The sequence below is a fragment of the Cyprinodon variegatus genome, unplaced genomic scaffold (genome assembly GCF_000732505.1).
Source record: "Cyprinodon variegatus isolate N-32 unplaced genomic scaffold, C_variegatus-1.0 Scaffold379, whole genome shotgun sequence".
Classification (NCBI taxonomy): domain Eukaryota; kingdom Metazoa; phylum Chordata; class Actinopteri; order Cyprinodontiformes; family Cyprinodontidae; genus Cyprinodon; species Cyprinodon variegatus.
The window spans coordinates 113,391-130,411 of NW_015150832.1; the positions used below are offsets into that span (position 1 = coordinate 113,391).

Sequence of the window (17,021 nt, forward strand, 5' to 3'; positions counted from 1 at the left end):
TGTCTTAGTTTTGTATTCAGTGCAAAAAGACAACACAAATACTGATTGCCTCCATGAAAAAACAAAAGTACCTTTTAGGAGACAAGGTTTATTAGTGTTTCTTTTTTTGTGGGCGGATCTTCAAGCATTCATTAGCATCTATACACACAGTTTACATATACAGTCTTTCTAATGGGTGTTAATTCACAGCATGTATATAAACATTATGTGGTTTCACTGGAAGAAAATTCAAAATGACATTCAAAGCGCTTATAGGACGAAGCATTCAGCGTCCCATTGTTGGCATGGTAACGGCAGGACTTTTCAAGGTAGCATCTTCAGCTTTCCATTGTGAAGTCACGGTTTTAATCTGAGTGTAGAACTGGATGCCCTAGAGAGAAAAATTAAATGGTCAAATACAATTCTTACAGCTTGATGCTTTTTTTTTTCTTTTTTTTCCCCCCCAAGTTACATAGCAACCACAAGGTTCTGTATACTGTGGTGGGTTTTTATGTGATAACCAAACTCCAAAGAAACACACAACTGTGAAATGGAAGGAGAGAGAGATGGTTTACGACTTACTTTCAATTTGAAAGGTTTGTCTTAAATGTTTTTTTTAGAGCCTCCTTTTAATGCAGCTACAGATTGACCCCTTTGGGGATTGTCTGCACCTTTGTTGCACATTTAGAGACCTTTTCTTTTTTTTTTATAACCTTTCAAGATCAGTCAGATTGGGTGGAAATCTACTGTGGACATCAGCTTTCAAATCTTGCTAAGATGCTCCACTGAATTAGCTCTGGACTTTGACTAGGCCTTTTTACCACTAATGCTTAGATCTAAACCCTCCTCTTACTTTTCTTCACTTATAACTGATTTTCTTTTTTTTTTTTCTTTTTTTCTGCTAGGAGATTCTTTAATCAAAGCTGTGGATCTCTGCATCATTTCCAAAATTTCTCCAGGGCCTGAATAGAGCACTCCTGGCCCGGTTTGCTAGTCTTACCAAGTCTTGATAGGTTTATTGTTTTCCGAGAGGATGGACTGTGCAGTTATCTCCAAACATTTAAAGCTTCAGACACCGTTTTGTAACATTGCCATGCTTTAACTCCGTCTACCTCTGTCCCTGACCTTTCTGCTCTGTTCTTTGGTATTCATGATCATGTCTGCTCACTAATGTTCTCAAAGGAACCTCTGATGTCCTCACAGAACAGATGAAAAAAAAAAAAAAAAAAAATCACTTCTGATGTAAATTAGGCCCCGTCCACACGAAGTCAAAACGAACACGAAACGCTGATATTTTCCAAAACGTTTGCCGTAAAGACGGAGACGTAAAATAAATGTGAGCGTCCACACGAATGCATGAAAACGCTGCAAAATGTATGCCAGGCCTGTAAGTGGCACTGTGGTGCCAAAGCAAAAATAAGCGACGAAATGTTGTGCATGCGCACTAATATTTATACATGGTTGCCCTGCGGGTCCATTTTCGTGGTTAAGTCAAATTCAGGTGCTGAACTATGTCGTCGATATTGCTCTGTTCTTCCTGGAGATATTCCAGAAGAAGAAGATTCTGTTGTAAGCCCGACAGCAGGGTGAGTAGCATTAGCAGCAACGGCGCCATTGTTGTTGTGATACTGGTCGCGCATGCGTGTTTAGAGGCGACGCTATGACGCATGCGTGTAAAAAAAAATATGCGGTTAGAGCTTAAAGATGGAAACGCGAAAACGGCGTTTAGAAATCTTCCCACTCTGAAGGCTGAATAAAAAAAAGATCGTTTACAGACCCCCGAAACGCCGGCTTCGTGTGGATGAGAGGCTGGTTTGGTGAAAAATTTGTGCGTTTAGGCCAGGGAACGTCTTCGTGTGGACGGGGCCTCAGTCAACTTGGGATCTATCTTTGGCTGTGAGATTAAATGGCTTGAATATAAATACACACATCCTATTAAATCCACCGAAAAATAGATTAAAGTTGTCTGCTATTAATCTTATAAAAAGATATAATGTGATTAGAGTTTCCATGTTTATGAGCGGGTCCTACCTGTTTCCCGTAGAAGTTGGTATCTCCTCTGAAGGATCCCCTCGATCCTGTGAAGGAGAACATTGGCAGCGGCACGGGGATGGGAACATTGACTCCAACCTGGACACAAACAAGCACAGTCCCTTTCATTTCCATAACTTTAAAGTTTTGTAAAACAATTCCAAGAACCCAAATTGCCGGGATGAGTGAGATGCGGCTGACAAAAAAGATGTGGTGCCTCCATGCTTGTTGAAAAAACAAGCCTACACGACCATAATAAACAAAGCCGAACCTGCGGCTTAGATCTGCCGCTTTGAAAGAACAGCATGCCTTCATTAGAGGGATAAAAAGCTAAATAAAACATTCTGTTTTGAAAACTGCAGAGCCATGGTTGTTTAGGATGTTTGAAACAGAGGGAAGAAGTTTGGATGCATTGAGGCCTTTTGGCGAAGATGCACCGAGTGGTGAAAAAAAAAAAGGAAAAACGAAAAGTAGATGTTTGTTGCACAGAGGGTTTGGAGTGGAGTGCAGCACATGGCCTGCACAACATTCCCCGACATGTGAACAGCAAACACAGGGCATAACCAGGCTCCACAGGCAAACAAACAGGGTGATGGCTGGCCATAATGCAAGTCTGCTAAAAACGGTCCCTGGAATCCCTTTTGAATTTTTTATTTGAGAATTCCCTGCTCTGGGTGCCACCTGGAAAAATGCTTCTATACCCTTCTGTTTTCATTTAACAAACGCATGTTTGCTTTATCTATTTGGAGTCCCGGATAGTGGGGAAGTGGAGAGAACAGGGGTTACCTGCAGGGTGTATTTTAGGTGAGGAGCAAACAAGCAGGTACGTGACATGGAAACATTTTTTTTTTCCTTTTTAAACATGTGAAGATTTTCAAACAGAAGCGTGATGTGCTCCCCGCTGCTATGGATGAAGCGCAGACATGACAGAGGGATGTGAATGCCTCCTTTATCCAAAGGACGGAGGGGCATTTGGAGAACGGAGCCACCCACCTGGCCCACGTCCACCTCGTGAGTGTATTTGCGCGCCGTAGCACCATTTGTGGTGAAGATGGCGGTGCCGTTGCCATAGGGGTTGTTGTTGACCAGACGGATGGCATCGTCAAGACTGTCTGCCTCAAGGACAATCAGGACGGGCCCGAAGATCTCCTCTTTGTAGCACTTCATCTCGGGCTGAGAGACGGAAGGAGAAACATTTTAAGAAAAGACGCATCCAGACAGACAGCTTTAAAATGTTCAACACAATTTTTAAAACCACAAAATGCACATTTATTTGACAAAGAATTATATGTGATAGAAGACAAAGTAGTGCAATAAAATATTTAACTATTAAATAAACCCTTTTTTTTATCAACCATTGCCATTCTACAGTAGATATTTATGAAAAACTGTTAAGCTATCATTAGAATGGTTTGTAGCTATAGGAAAATGTCTTGCACTAGGGGGAGAATTTAAGATTTGGAGTGTAAAAGGTTGCAGGTTCCTGACCTAAACAGCCAGAATGTAGCTGCCTGTATTTACTATGGAGGAGCTGCAGAGGTCCACAGCTCAGGTTGGAGGATCTCCTGATGGAACGACTGTTGGATGTTTAAACAAGGCAAAATATTAACTTTTTGGTGCGTGTAAAACTCTATGTGTGGGAGAAAACAAACAGTTTGAGCAGCAAAATACAGTCTTCCCATGTATCAACATGGTGCTGGTAGCATCATGCTGTGGGGATACTTTTCTTTAGCAAAAAGAGGATTGACAAAAGCTAAATAAAAGGCATTCCAGGTGAAAGGCTGCAAAAGACAGGAGAGTGGTGGAGGGCAACAACCCTGAACGGACAGCAGAGCTACATTGGAACCCTTTAGATAAAAAAAAAAAAAATGTCCCAGTCAAAGTCCGACTGGCTCATTTCCAGGGCAGATGTTTACTGCTGCTCTCTATCGATCTTACAGAGAATTAACTTCTTTGCTGGTAAATCACATAAAATCTAAATAAATTGGAATTTGTGGTTCTAAATAGTTAAAAACTCAAATAGTTAAAGAGGTTTGGAAACATTTATGAGGTATTGTGCAAAGATCTGCTGTCTGCACAGGGCACCACATACCGTGACATTGCTGATGATGGTGGGGCCGACAAAATTGCCGTTCTCGTAACCTTTGACCTTGACGTTTCGCCCATCGAGGAGAAGTTGAGCTCCTTCGTCCACGCCACTCTGGATCAGGCTGCAGACTCTGTCCCTGGCTTGGGGAGAGATCAGGGGCCCCACGTCTGCACCAGGCTGGTCCCCTAGCAGAGCCACAAAAACAAGACGGTGTGACTTCAGATGTGACGACACATTAGCCCGACTGATAATCACATTTGTCTTTCATCACCAACATTCAGCAGGCAGGATGAGGACCCTAAAGGTGCTCCTCTCTTAAACAGCAATCCTATGCCCAACACAAATTGACTGCGACTTCAAATCCCCATAAACGGGCAGAGCCAATCTTCGTTTTACCTCACGTCAACTTTATTCTCAAAGGATTTGATGGTCAAAAACCGCCATTTAGGTCTGGCCCGCAGATCTGGCCACAAATTTGCTGCATGACTGCCATGACAAACCCTGTTCTTCCAGCTGACTCCAAAGGGAAATTACAACAGAGCATCAGGCAAGAGGTGAGGTTAGGGCGGCGTGGGTGGCCCCGGCTCGTCTAAACCAAAGGGCCCCTTGGGAGAACGGGTTTGTTGAAAGGCGGGGTGACGGGCGGGTGTGGTACCTGCGTTCACGCGCAGGGCCTTGGCACGCTGCACCAGCTCCGGCAGCCAGCTCCGCGCCTCGCCCACCAGGATGGCCGTGGAAAGGGCCATGCAGCGCTGCCCCGCCGCCCCAAACGCCGCTCCCACAAGCTGGTTCAGAGTGTTCTCCTTGTTGGCATCAGGCATCACCACACCATGGTTCTTGGCTCCCTGCAGTACACAAGAAGTGGTTAACCCTTAGCTGTTTGATCTCCACTTTACAGAAGCCTGTTTGTGACAAATAGGATTATTATTTTAAACAAACTGTGGGTAAATCATTATAGTACATATGCTTCAAATTTAGGTTCATTCCTAGAACGATTGGTGCAAATAAAAATAGCCCGTTTCCACAGTGTGGCAGAGCTGTAATCTGCTCTCTGCACTCATCAGTACATTTAAAAGTCATTGTAATTTGACCAGTGAGTAAAAACATTTGAGAATCTGTTGAGCGCTGCTGCCACCTTCTGGGCATTTTCTGCATGTCTGGTCACTTTGTTTATGGAACTCACCATGTTGGATTGGACCCTCTTGCCATTTTTAGAGCCTCTTTCATAAATATACTCCCCAGCCTGGTTGGAGCCCACCAAACTGATGGCCTTGATGGCTGGATGGTCGCAGATGAAGTTCACAGCTGAGGAAGAAAGATTTTCATGCATTAGTCACATTAGCAATGCGCAAAAATTGTATCTTTACAACAGATTTCTTCAGTTTTTTTGGTCTTTTTTATCAAATTAAATAGTTCTGCTGCCATGTGTAAAAATACACTTCCACCTTTCCCTCTGACAAATAATGAAATAATGGTATTTAACTAAGCTTTGGTTAAATTGTATCAACTGGACTAAGGGCTAAAAGCTGCCTGAGCTGCAGAATTTTAAAGAAATCCCAATAAAGAACATTTCTGACAACATGACCTGGGTTATCACAGAATACCCAATCTAACAGGTAATAAACAAAGAATTTGACATAAATTTACCTCAAAAGTATTGCTGAAACCTTTTTATGATCTCGTACTTCCATAACCAATACAAGAACCATAATTCACAAATGGAGAAAATAGGGAAAAGTGATTAACTTCACAGAAACCATCAGATAACTATAATCACTTAATTACTTAAAGGTATAGTGGAGGATGTTCTGGGTGAATCATCAAAATAAGTGATTGTCAATCATTCTGGTGATATATCTATGTCTAAAATCTATCTATGTCTACGCGGAAAAATTGCAAATCTTCTTCTAGAAAGTAAGCTTGTATGAGCGATGCAAAGAGCAACTTTTAACCAGAGCGTGCATGAGGAGAAATGGGCTTGTGCACGCTCTCACACACGTTTAATAGGCTTTCCCACTCAGGAGCGGGTACAGGGTTCTGCATGTACATTTTTTTTTTTTTTTTGTGGAGAGTGCGGGTCTTTTCAAAAATTCGCAATAATCCTCCACTATACCTTTAACTAAGGCTCCTTACGCCTCTTTTTTAGCTATGTGGTAGCATCAGCCGTCTTTTCTTGTTGAGGTTTACTGGAGCAGCAGCTTATCTACCGCTTAGAGGAAACAGTTTGGGTAAGCTTATCAGAAACACTCTGACCTAAAATGTCCCAACAATTCAGAGCAGCCTGTCAGAGATAAAAGGACCCGGGCAAAAACAAAACTGTTGGACTATGTCTCCTATTCCATGCATGAAGTTGTTGCAGAACTGGACAGTTTGAGATATCATATGTGCACAAAAGAGCATTATCACAGATCCTTCCAGCCGCTATTAGACTTAACAATCATCAACGCTCCCAATAATGTCATTGCTCACATACTTGCCGTTTTTCCCATTTCCGTGTGTAAAAGGAATGTACTTTTCACTTTGCTTATTCTGCTATTTCTATTCATTGCTTAACAACTCACCCTGGAGGTAACAAAGGAACCAGAACATAATCTGAAGACGTTTTGGGCCTAAAATACATCAGTTAAGATTACTGTTCACGATTCAACAGTTAGAAAAAGAACATGCAAAAAGGATAGAAAGAAATCAAACCGACTGTTATTAGCAATTTTCATTCAGGCTATATCAGCTCTCACCAGCATGCTGTCCATGTATGATGTTCAGCGTCCCATCTGGAGCACCGGCGTCCTGCAGCATCTTAGCCAGCAGCATGGCGCAGGTCGGCACACGCTCCGACGGCTTCAGCAGGTAGGTGTTGCCGCACACCATGCCCATGGGGAACATCCACAGGGGGATCATAGCGGGGAAGTTGAACGGGGCGATGCCAGCGCACACGCCGATGGGAAGGCGGTAGGTGTAGGTATCCATATCCTTGGTGATGGAGGGTAGGGTTTCTCCCAGCATCAGAGATGTGATGCTGCAGGTGTGCTCTACGACCTCTGCAAAAAATAAAGCAGGTAAGACATGATGCAAGCCATTATTTTGGCTGAAAAGTGAAAAAAAAAAATAATTCATGGAAATGTCAATGTCTAACTTCAAGGGAAATCGTTGTGTGAAGTGAAACTTACGCAATCCTCTGAATACGTCTCCTTCTGCATCAGCTAGGGTTTTGCCCTGCTCCAATGTGATCGACTTGGCCAGCTCTTTCTGAAAAGCAACCAGGAGTTCAGCTCTACAGTTTATGTCATCTGGCATATCACACTTTACAACTTTCTTTACTCACAATGTTGTCCTTAATAAGCTGCTGATAGCGCAGGAAGATTTGCTGCCGTGACAAAACGGAGGTCTCAGACCACGTGTGAAAGGCTCTGGAGCAAGAGTCTACAGCAGCCAACATCTCTTCTTGGGTGGCTTTGGGAACACGGGCAATCACTTCATTAGTAGCCTGCAAGAAATCAATTAGCAAATTGTTTAATGACCGCCTTAAATAAGCCGTGTTTGTTAATCTGCAGCGGAAAATCTCCTTGGAACTGAAACTAAGGCCTCCCATTTTCTGTTTATAAATGCACCAATCCAGGGTGCATTCCTAACATAACACAAGAGTAAAAATGAGCCTTGGTGCTTTACTCTACAGCTCACTTTTTTCTTATATGTGCTATAATTTTTTTTGGGGGGGGTAGGAAATAAAATCAAATTCAAGCACGTAAAAGAAAACCAGACATTGATACTGACCTGATTTTTTAGTCAAACACCAGTACATTTTTTGGGGCCTTGCATCATACTTACAGGATTGTGAATATCAAGCCATTCTGAGGATTTCGACTCAACAAATTTGCCATCAATGAAGAGTTTTACAGTCGGCTGTAAGGAAAATAAAAACACCAATTGTTACTGACAATGCAAAATTTAAGGAATCAAAAGGAATGAGATACAAGAAAAGCTGTTTTTCCACTGACCGCTGAGGAGGAGGAGTAGCACAAACGGCCAGCTTTAGGATGGACCTGTTGAAAAATGAATATATAGTGTTTTTCATTGGTATGTTAAAAACCTATAAAGGCAAGTTTCATTTGCATATTTAAGATGATTCGCATATAACCGGTTATATCCTGTTGTGGCTTGTAGGAGAACATGATTAATAAGCAACTAAAACATGCATGGTGCTGGGAAGGGGACAAAGTCAAACTGAGTGGAGCAGGTTGAAAGAATAAAAGCATGACAAGAAGCATCAACCCAAGTGAAGCTGTGCATTTTAAACAAGCCTACAGTCTGACAGATTATTTATACATCTATAAGAAACATGCAAAGTTGAAACCATCTTTATTGACTCAGTCTGCAGTGCACACATGCTGCTCCAATGACACTAACTTTGTAAACAATGACAGTTGGAATGCCTGCTTCGGTTTTAACAGATATAAAAGCTTTAGCTTTAAAGCTCACCTTGCTTCTTAGAGCCGATCTTAATGCTAATGCCGCCATGATGAAATGCTTTGGACCCAGAACGACCTGATCTCACAGATTCTGCAGGTGGTAAAATGGTCCAAGAACACCAGAAACCTTCCTTACGGACATAGATTACCCGGAGGTGGGATCTGAGTAAAAGCAAGGCTCGCTATTGGTCCAGATTTACTCACGCCCACAAATAACCGTGTATGATTGGTCTCCTTGCTGGACAGTCTATCCAATCAGTGTTCTACGTGAAGCAAATTTCCGCTTTAGTTATAAAAGTCGTATAACTATTGGATAAAAAAGAAATTCGTCAATGGAGACCATAGAAATAGAAAAATAGATATAGTGTTCGAACATTAGTAAGCCACTAGGCATTGTACGTCAGCGTGGCAGCCATTTTGTGAGTGGCAAGTTCGCCAGGGTTACTCAAAACACTTCAAAGCCGAGTTTTCTTAACTTATAAAGCTTATATTTTACAAATCCTGATAATTTTTTTTGTTTCTAACTGTATATGTTCTTATCGGTATTAAAACTGAAGGTTATTTGGACAAAGTGACAAAATATCTGGAAATTAAAACTAAATAGAAAGTGCCTGAAAGAGGATTGAACATATTTTCTGTGATCTTGTTCTGGAAAAAAAGTGAAGACTGTGATGACTTGGTCAATAAAAAAAATGAAATACAAATATTTTTTCATTCTCATGTGTATATAATATACAGGAGTTTTGCTGTAAAATATTATCATAATATCAAAACGATTTGAATTTCTTTTTTTTTTTAAAGATATTAATTTATGTGGTGCAGAAGAAATGACTACTATTACTGCATCTACTAATAGTAATAATAGGAATGTGTGTTTTATGCATTGATGATTAATGCATATATGCTGGTACTGCCTTTTCCTCCTAAACAATTGCAATGTGAGCAATCTAAACTAGTGGATTAAATAGCTTTATTTTAGATTCTATTATATGATCCTAATCCCTCTAAGAGATGCTATGGTACAGAAAGCCTCTTTCAATTTGGGGGTTTTATGAAGAAGCTACTGTTATTGTGTGGTTTGTTGCAAGAATGAACAAATAACACATAATAATATATTTGTATTGTTAAAACTATTTTTCTTTATTTATTTCTCTTGTAGCTTCTTACTAGGTCCTACTGGAATGTTTTTTATAGGAAACATTAAACACCACAAAGTGCGTTCACAATATGGCGGCCAAGTTTACGCACAACACCGACGCTGATGCAACATCTATTTTTCTATATCTATGACGTTGCTGCTCTACCGTGATGTTTGTTTAACTAGAGCTATTGTGTAACCTGCAGCACAGTTCATACCAGAACTTTTCTAAAATCTTTGTATCAATTTTTAGGGTTTTTTTTTCTCTGCTTTTATTTTTTCATTTCATAAGTTTAAGGCGAATTCATAGATTCATAAAGGCAAGACTATAACCCACATATCTAATTTGATGTTACGAACGTCTTAGAAGCAACATCAAGGATGCGCTTGACGTTAGTTTGCCTTGTTAAGGTACTGTAATATCTGTTTCTGCAAGCTGTGAGTGTGAGACTATGTGTTTAATATGAAACAGATGTTGCACAGTCATGGACCAAAGTATAAGGAGGAGGGAATTCAGGGACACATCCTATTGGCTGATAGAGGAGGATGGGAATTTGCAGAGGAAAAAAAGAATACATGCAAAACTTTCTTTAGTCTTCCAAAGAGATATCCACTAGATCTATAGAGCGATGGCAAACAAAAACAAGGTGAAGCAAGAAAACCTAAAATGCATGGAGGAAGAATTATTTGTTTTTCTATATTTTCTCAACCTTCTATATTTCTTTTTCTTGTTTTGTTTTCTTTTAGCCTATACTTCATGGATACTTCAGAAGCTCCTGCTCCTGGAGGGTCCGGATTGGTGAGTCGTACTTTAGTACTCTGCTTATTTCTTTTAGAGATTATGGATGTTAACAAAATAACTTTGAACTTTTTTTTTTCTGAACAGCTTTTGCTCTTAAGGGTATTGAATATGACCAGGTTGCAGTCAACCTAATCAAAGATGGAGGTCAGCAGGTATAGTATTAACATTTCCTGTTCATTTGTGATAGCAAAAACAAAACAAATCCAATTTGATTTTATTCCATAATTCAATTTATTGAAAGAACTACTGTACACATCTTTTTATTCCTGCAATAAGCATATTTTTTAGCATATTGTTAGTTATTTTTATCAGTTTTTTTTTGTGTTGGTTTTTTGACCTCTAAATTTAATGAAATTAATGAGCTTTTGGGTTTGTTTTTACTTTAAGTTCTTATGAGTGTCTAGAATTTTCAGTTTAGTAATCCACAGTTTTCCTAGCCTGATAAACCTGACTAAATGAAAGATTGGTGGGTGGGGCTAGTTTACTAGGCTACAATTTTCCATGTACCTATTAAATATATTGGGTCCCAAAATCTGAAAACTATCAGATGAGCAGTCTAAATGTCCACTCATTGTTAGGGGCCATAAGCAGCCCCGTAACCAGCATTGAGAACACCGAGGTCATGTCCTTGGTATTTTCCCCTTTTTTTTTAATTTTTTTTTTTTTTTTTTACTCAGAGAAATGTCAAACTATATGATGAAAATTGTTCTGACTTCGATTGGTGTAAAGATCAGCATGCATTCTCATTGGTTAGGAAAAAAATAAAAGTCCACAATATTATTGCAAGTCATTTGATTCATTTCGTGGGCCATGCACATGCATAGTGATGATGGTGACAATAATAGTAGTATTAATAATAATTCAATAATAACAACAACAACAATAATAATATAGTATAATGATGATTATAATAATAATAACTCTCACTCACGAAAATACTCTAATTTTGTGAGTTTTGGATTTTTCTTATAATAAACATGTTCATATTTACCTCCTTGATGAGCTTTAAAGTCACCATATTATGATGTGTTTTTGTCAAGTAAGATTTATCACAATATTTGATTGACCTTGGTAATTCAAAAATCCTGGTTACGGCCCATAAGACTGAAGATGTTGTATGCACTCCTAAAGGTCCCAGAGATGTTTGCTTTTTTAAATCTGAGGTTTAAATAATAAAAAGAATTTTTTGGGGGGTTCAGAAATGTTATTTTTCACAAGAAGTGAAGAGCAGGACTCCTTGGAAATCTTAATGGGGTCATCGTTTTGAAGCAATTATGGGAACAATGCCCTTGTAACATTTCTGAACAATCACACCATAGGTGTTTGATATCACACAAACATAAGTGGTTTTTGGCAAAGATGAGTGGAAAAATCTCCCAAAACCCAGAACAAAATAAAAAATAAAAAAATTCTTATATTGTTTGGAAACAAACTTGTGGTGAACTATTATATGCCTATTATTTTACATGGTGGAGAATTGTCATGCCGTGGGCCCATTTTACTTCTAAAGGTATTGGATTTAACAAAATACATAAAATATTATATTTATCAGAAACACAAAACAAATGTGGTTCAGCTGTCTTTACATTCACTTTATTCCTTGCTATCACAGTTCCTAGAGAGGCACTTTAGAACATTAACATACTGTATGAAAAATACAGCACATTATTTAGAGATACAGATCTGTAAGGGAAACATCCTGAAACTTTACACTAAATGTATAGTAATGCATTTAAATATGTAAGCACATGCTTTTTTGCTGGGAAAATGTTTCTTGTATTTATTCATTTTTTTCAGCTTTTTAAATTAGAAAATATTTTGCAAAAATGTTTAGCCAACCTGATTTTAATGAATGACTAAATCTGATTGCATGTCTGTGTCCACCTCAGCTTACAGAGCAATACAAAACATTAAACCCCATGCAACAAGTTCCTGCAGTGGAAGTTGATGGCATTACTCTGTCTCAGTCAGTAAGTTTGAGTTTATTCAATCCCAGATCATGAGCACATACAGCGCCCTACAAATGTCTTCACACCGCTGGAAGATGTTTTTCAGTTTTGACATACAAATGTCTGCGTATTTTGGGGGGATTTTATGTCCTAGAGCATCACTAAACGAGCAATAATTTGAGGAGGAAGAACAAAGTTTGCGTTTAGACTTTCATCTACAAGTGTTGATATGTATGGCTTTGGAGACTCATATTTAACTGCTTTTGCAGGTTCAAGTGTTTTGGGGACCTGCATGTCTCTAACAACTCTAAACATTTTAAGAGAAATATCTAAAAAAAAAAAAATGCCTTAATCTGAAGATCAGTTTTTAAGACTTGTCACACTTATGTTTTTAATTTATTTGGACTTCTTAGTCATAAATATGTTTTAATTTAAAGAGTTTATTGTAGCTCTGGTTCTACGGTCAGGGCTGATTCCTAAAAGTAAAAAAAAAATGAAAATAACCTGTGAGAAGTCTAGCATGGCATGTTTCAAATGAACTAAGGTGGCATCATCATGAGCAATCCTTCAATATGCTTGTTTTGCTCTTCTAGCTTGCTGTGATTCAGTACATTGACGAGACCAGACCGGGACCCCGTCTTCTTCCTGCAGACCCAAAGGCACGCGCACACGTTCGGATGATAAGCGACCTCATTGCCTCTGGGATTCAGCCTGTGCAGGTAGCTATAAAACCAAAATATATTTCTACTTTGACCGTCCTAAAAAAATTAAGTAATTTCAGTTTAATTTCAGAACTTATACGTACTGCAGAAGATCGGAGCGGAGAAGGTACCATGGGCACAGCACTTCATTAACCGTGGTTTTCAAGGTTAGGGGAAGACATTATCCATCCTTACTGTAGTAGAAAAGATCATGCACTGTGTGGTTTTTTTCACTGGGGTTTGTGTGAACTTTACGATCTCTCAGCTCTAGAGCCAATTCTGAAGCAAACATCAGGAAAATACTGTGTAGGTGATGAGGTAAGAAAACACCTATTAGACCGTAAGTAAACTCCATAAAATGCAGCCAAGGATTAACATTTTGGTGATTTATTTTAGATTTCCATGGCAGACATTTGTCTGGTCCCACAAGTCTACAATGCAGAGAGGTGCGTATTTTAACATTTCCCTTTAAAGTGCTCGGCATGGATATCAAGATTAAGGGCCTTCAAGAAGCATTCTTACCCCTTAAACTTTTCAAATTTTTGCCACGCAACATTAAACGAACTTCAACATATTTAATAGATATTTCATGTGATAAACAGATAGCATATAGTCATTAGGTGGAAGAAAATTGATACATGATTTTCTCTGGTACCATTCAGTTTTTGTTGTTACAATGTCACAAGTACAGAGCAACAAAATGAAATCTGTTCCTTTAACCCATCCTGTTGGGGAGCAGTGCGCTGCCATTGTGCGGTCCCCGGTGAGCAGTATAGGGTTAACGGTCTTTGCTCAGGGACCAAGGGTGAAAGTTTGTGAGAGTGGTGCTTGAACTCGGAACCTCTGGGATTCCAGGTGCAATGCCCTAACCTCTAGGCCGCCACTCCCCAATTTAAACCTGGGTTAGATTTAGTGTTGCGCCGATGCCATTTTTTGGCCCAGATACTGATACCCGATACCTGGCACCTGGCTGTGCAGTATCGACCGATACCATAATAATGTAAAATAATTGCCATCATGGCTTTGTCAAGCTGCTGCCTACCTTTGTGAAGCAGGAAAAAATGTAATACAAAGTGAATCCAGTTGAACTTTTTATTGCCTACCAGGAGTGGGTGACAATAGTTGAATAAACTTATGGCTCTCAAAATGGTATCGGTGCCCTATTTGTTGGTACTCGCCGATACCACCATTTTAGGGTAGTATCGGGGCCCCGTCCGATACTGGTATCTGTATCGGTGCAACACTAGTTAGATTATCAGAGAGCATCTTAAGCTTTGAGCATTTCAGATAACTGTTCACTCCTCTGGATATGGAAACTTTTACCCAACTGCAAATCTACAGAGAAATGGCTGTCAACCATAAGCGCAGGTAGGCACCCCAGAAAAGCAATGTTCAAATTTCAATGAAACCCTAATGGGGGATTTAGCAGAAATATAGAGAAAGGTGCTCTGGTCCCAAAAGATCTTAATTTAACTTCTCTGCCTACACGACTGTGAGCACAAGCTTTGAAAACTGCTTTTCCCAGATACTCCCCATGTGGTTGAACAGAGCATGAGCCATTTTCCAAAAAACTTCCATGTTTATGCAGTAGTTGGTGTTGGTGCTTTTCATTGAACCCCCTATGAAATCCTTTCAGAATTGATCTGCTGAACTGCTAATTTAACAAAATTTTTTTCTTAAAGGTTTAAAGTGGATGTAAGCCAGTATCCAACCATCAAAAGGTTAAATGAGACTTTGCTCGAGGTTGAAGCTTTCAAACTGAGCCATCCATCTCGCCAGCCGGACACACCTGCAGATCTTCGAGCATGAAATGTCAGTGTGGCACATGTACTGTGTAATACTGCTTTAAAAAAAATGTTTTATTGAACAGATTAAATAGCAGTGAAACTTTCAAAACATTCTGTCATTAATTTGTAAAAATCAGTTTTTCCAAAATACACAACATGACATTAAAAATCTATAAAACATGCAAATTGTACATTTGTTATTCAAAGTGGAGCACCTAAGTGCATACATCTTATTACTGGTGAACTGTTTATAGTAACACTTTAATTTACAACCAGTACAAAGCAAACAAAAGTTCACTTTTTCTTTCACATAATTTTTTTTGGATCATTATTTGTCTCTAGTTATTTCCACTGGACATTTTATTGTGTCGTCATAGAAGGAACCAGAGCAGTCAGAACCACCAAAGACCACTACTGTGCACTTGATATTTCTGTTTTCATCCTGCTCTGTTTGTAAATGTATCATGCTGTGTCCTGCACGGGGCTTGGTGCAAAGCATGGGGCATGCCACGGAGCTCCACATACAGGTGTCTAAATATGGAAAACAAAGCATCTTCGTTTTAAAACATGAGATCACAAATCGGCTTTTTTTGTTTTTAAACAAAAAAAAAAAGCATATAGTTGGTAAAGTACCAACACTCACCTGTGTTGAAGACGTGTACATCCTGCAGAGCTCCAATTGCACTGCAACCTCCACTGATCAAAATCCTGTTATCCGACACTGGAACTGCTGCATGAAATCTGATTTACAAGGGAGAGGGTTTTATCAGCATATCCAGCCACTTTATTTTCAGCTTGGTTTAATTGGATTATTTAAGAGATCAAAACGTGTGTGTGTGTATATATATATATATATATATATATATATATATATATATATATATATATATATATATATATATATATATATATATATATATATATAGAGAGAGAAAACAAGTATTCAAGTAAGTTCTCCGACTTAGAAATCCTGGAGAGGTTTGAAAATGTCATTGTAGGTGCATGTCCACTGTGAGAGACATAATCAATAAAACAAAATACAGAAATCACAATATATGATTTTTTTTTTTTTTTTTTTTTTAACCATTTATTTGTATGATACAGCTGCAAATAACCCATCTCTCAGCCAGAATTCTGACCCTCAAAGACCCGTTAGTCCCCCTTCAACATGTCCACCTCCTTTCAATTTATTCTCCTAATTTAGATGCACTTGTTTGAGGTTGTTAACTGCATAAAGACCCCTGTCAACCCTGTACAATCAGTAAGAATCCAACTACTATCATAGCCAAGACCAAAGAGCTGTCCAAAGACACTAGAGACAAAATTGTACACCGCCACAAGGCTGGAAAGGGCTACGGGGAAATTGCCAAGCAGATAGATAAATAAGGTCCTCTGTTAGAGTAATCATTAAAAAATGAAAGAAGCTAAACATCACTGTCAATCTCCCTTGGACTGGGGCTCCATTCAAAATCTCACCTCGTGGGGTCTCGATGATCTTAAGGTGAGAAATCAGTCCAGAACTACAAGGGAGGAGCTGGTCAATGACCTGAAAAGAGCTGGGGCCACGTTTCCAAGGTTACTGTAGGTAATACACGGAAGGTTCCCCAATTAAACCAGCACATGTCAAGGCCCGTCTGAAGTTTGCCAATGAACATTTGGATGATCCAGAGGAGTCATGGGAGAAAGTGGTCAGATCAGACCAAAATAGAACTTTTTGGTCATAATTCCACTAACCGTGTTTAGAGGAAGAAGAATGATGAGTGCCATCCCAAGAACACAGTCCCTGCTGTGAAGTATGGGGGTGGTACCATCATGCTTTGGGGGTGTTTTTCTGCACATGGGACATGGCGACTGCACTGAATTAAGGAGAGGATGACCGGGGACATGTAGATATCTTGGGTAATGACCTCCTTCCATCAGTTAGAGCATTGAAGATGGGTTGAGGCTGGTTCTTCGTGACCATGATTTTCTTTCTTTTTTTTTTTAAGATTATGTCAGACCCCCCCCCCATTATTTTTAAGTGTGCCAACGTGCAAAATAGTAGGATGTTCAAATATTTATTTTCCTCACTGTGTGTGT

The 17,021-nt window shown here is 39.4% G+C and overlaps 3 protein-coding genes across 4 annotated transcripts in view; 1 reads left to right on the forward strand and 2 right to left on the reverse strand.

Annotated features, from left to right (window-relative positions):
• Positions 1–139: 139 nt before the first annotated feature.
• On the reverse strand, positions 140–8,717 carry aldh6a1 (aldehyde dehydrogenase 6 family member A1). Its single transcript, XM_015386820.1, has 12 exons — positions 8,576–8,717; positions 8,095–8,139; positions 7,925–7,999; positions 7,422–7,583; positions 7,267–7,345; positions 6,835–7,137; positions 5,283–5,404; positions 4,755–4,944; positions 4,103–4,284; positions 3,004–3,183; positions 2,011–2,109; positions 140–370 (listed from the first exon to the last, which is right to left on the reverse strand). Exons 1-12 carry the CDS (start codon positions 8,612–8,614, stop codon positions 266–268), a joined length of 1,581 nt encoding a protein of 526 aa, XP_015242306.1. The 5' UTR covers positions 8,615–8,717; the 3' UTR covers positions 140–265.
• Positions 8,718–9,903: 1,186 nt separating this feature from the next.
• gstz1 (glutathione S-transferase zeta 1) lies at positions 9,904–15,110 on the forward strand. 2 transcript variants are annotated; one of them, XM_015386836.1, is made up of 9 exons: positions 9,904–10,114; positions 10,451–10,502; positions 10,590–10,657; positions 12,395–12,475; positions 13,048–13,173; positions 13,247–13,322; positions 13,421–13,473; positions 13,552–13,601; positions 14,838–15,110. In XM_015386836.1, the coding sequence occupies exons 1-9, from the start codon at positions 10,085–10,087 to the stop codon at positions 14,962–14,964; spliced, it is 663 nt and encodes a 220-aa protein (XP_015242322.1). In that variant the 5' UTR covers positions 9,904–10,084; the 3' UTR covers positions 14,965–15,110. The 2 variants fall into 2 exon arrangements, with proteins under 2 accessions (XP_015242322.1, XP_015242323.1); XM_015386837.1 differs by lacking the exon at positions 9,904–10,114 and adding an exon at positions 10,220–10,350.
• Positions 15,111–15,253: 143 nt separating this feature from the next.
• Positions 15,254–17,021, reverse strand: part of LOC107092385 (rab9 effector protein with kelch motifs-like) — an 8,130-nt gene continuing 6,362 nt past the window's right edge. The window contains exons 12-13 of the mRNA XM_015386841.1: positions 15,586–15,683; positions 15,254–15,473 (exon numbers count right to left, since the gene is read on the reverse strand). Of these exons, the coding sequence (XP_015242327.1) occupies positions 15,271–15,473; positions 15,586–15,683 (301 nt within the window). The 3' untranslated portion in view covers positions 15,254–15,270. The remainder of the gene's footprint in view (positions 15,474–15,585; positions 15,684–17,021) is intronic.

Bases quoted from the DNA above. Each gene is read 5' to 3' on its own strand.
- aldh6a1 (XM_015386820.1), bottom strand. From the start codon at position 8,614: ATGGCGGCATTAGCATTAAGATCGGCTCTAAGAAGCAAG. The intron at 7,584-7,924 runs GTAAGTATGATG...GATTTCTTGCAG, and splicing joins GGCTTGATATTCACAATCCT to GCTACTAATGAAGTGATTGC. The intron at 7,346-7,421 runs GTGAGTAAAGAA...GTTGCTTTTCAG, and splicing joins AGCTTATTAAGGACAACATT to AAAGAGCTGGCCAAGTCGAT.
- gstz1 (XM_015386836.1), top strand. From the start codon at position 10,085: ATGCGCTTGACGTTAGTTTGCCTTGTTAAG. The intron at 10,503-10,589 runs GTGAGTCGTACT...TTTTCTGAACAG, and splicing joins CTCCTGGAGGGTCCGGATTG to CTTTTGCTCTTAAGGGTATT. The intron at 13,323-13,420 runs GTTAGGGGAAGA...ACGATCTCTCAG, and splicing joins CATTAACCGTGGTTTTCAAG to CTCTAGAGCCAATTCTGAAG.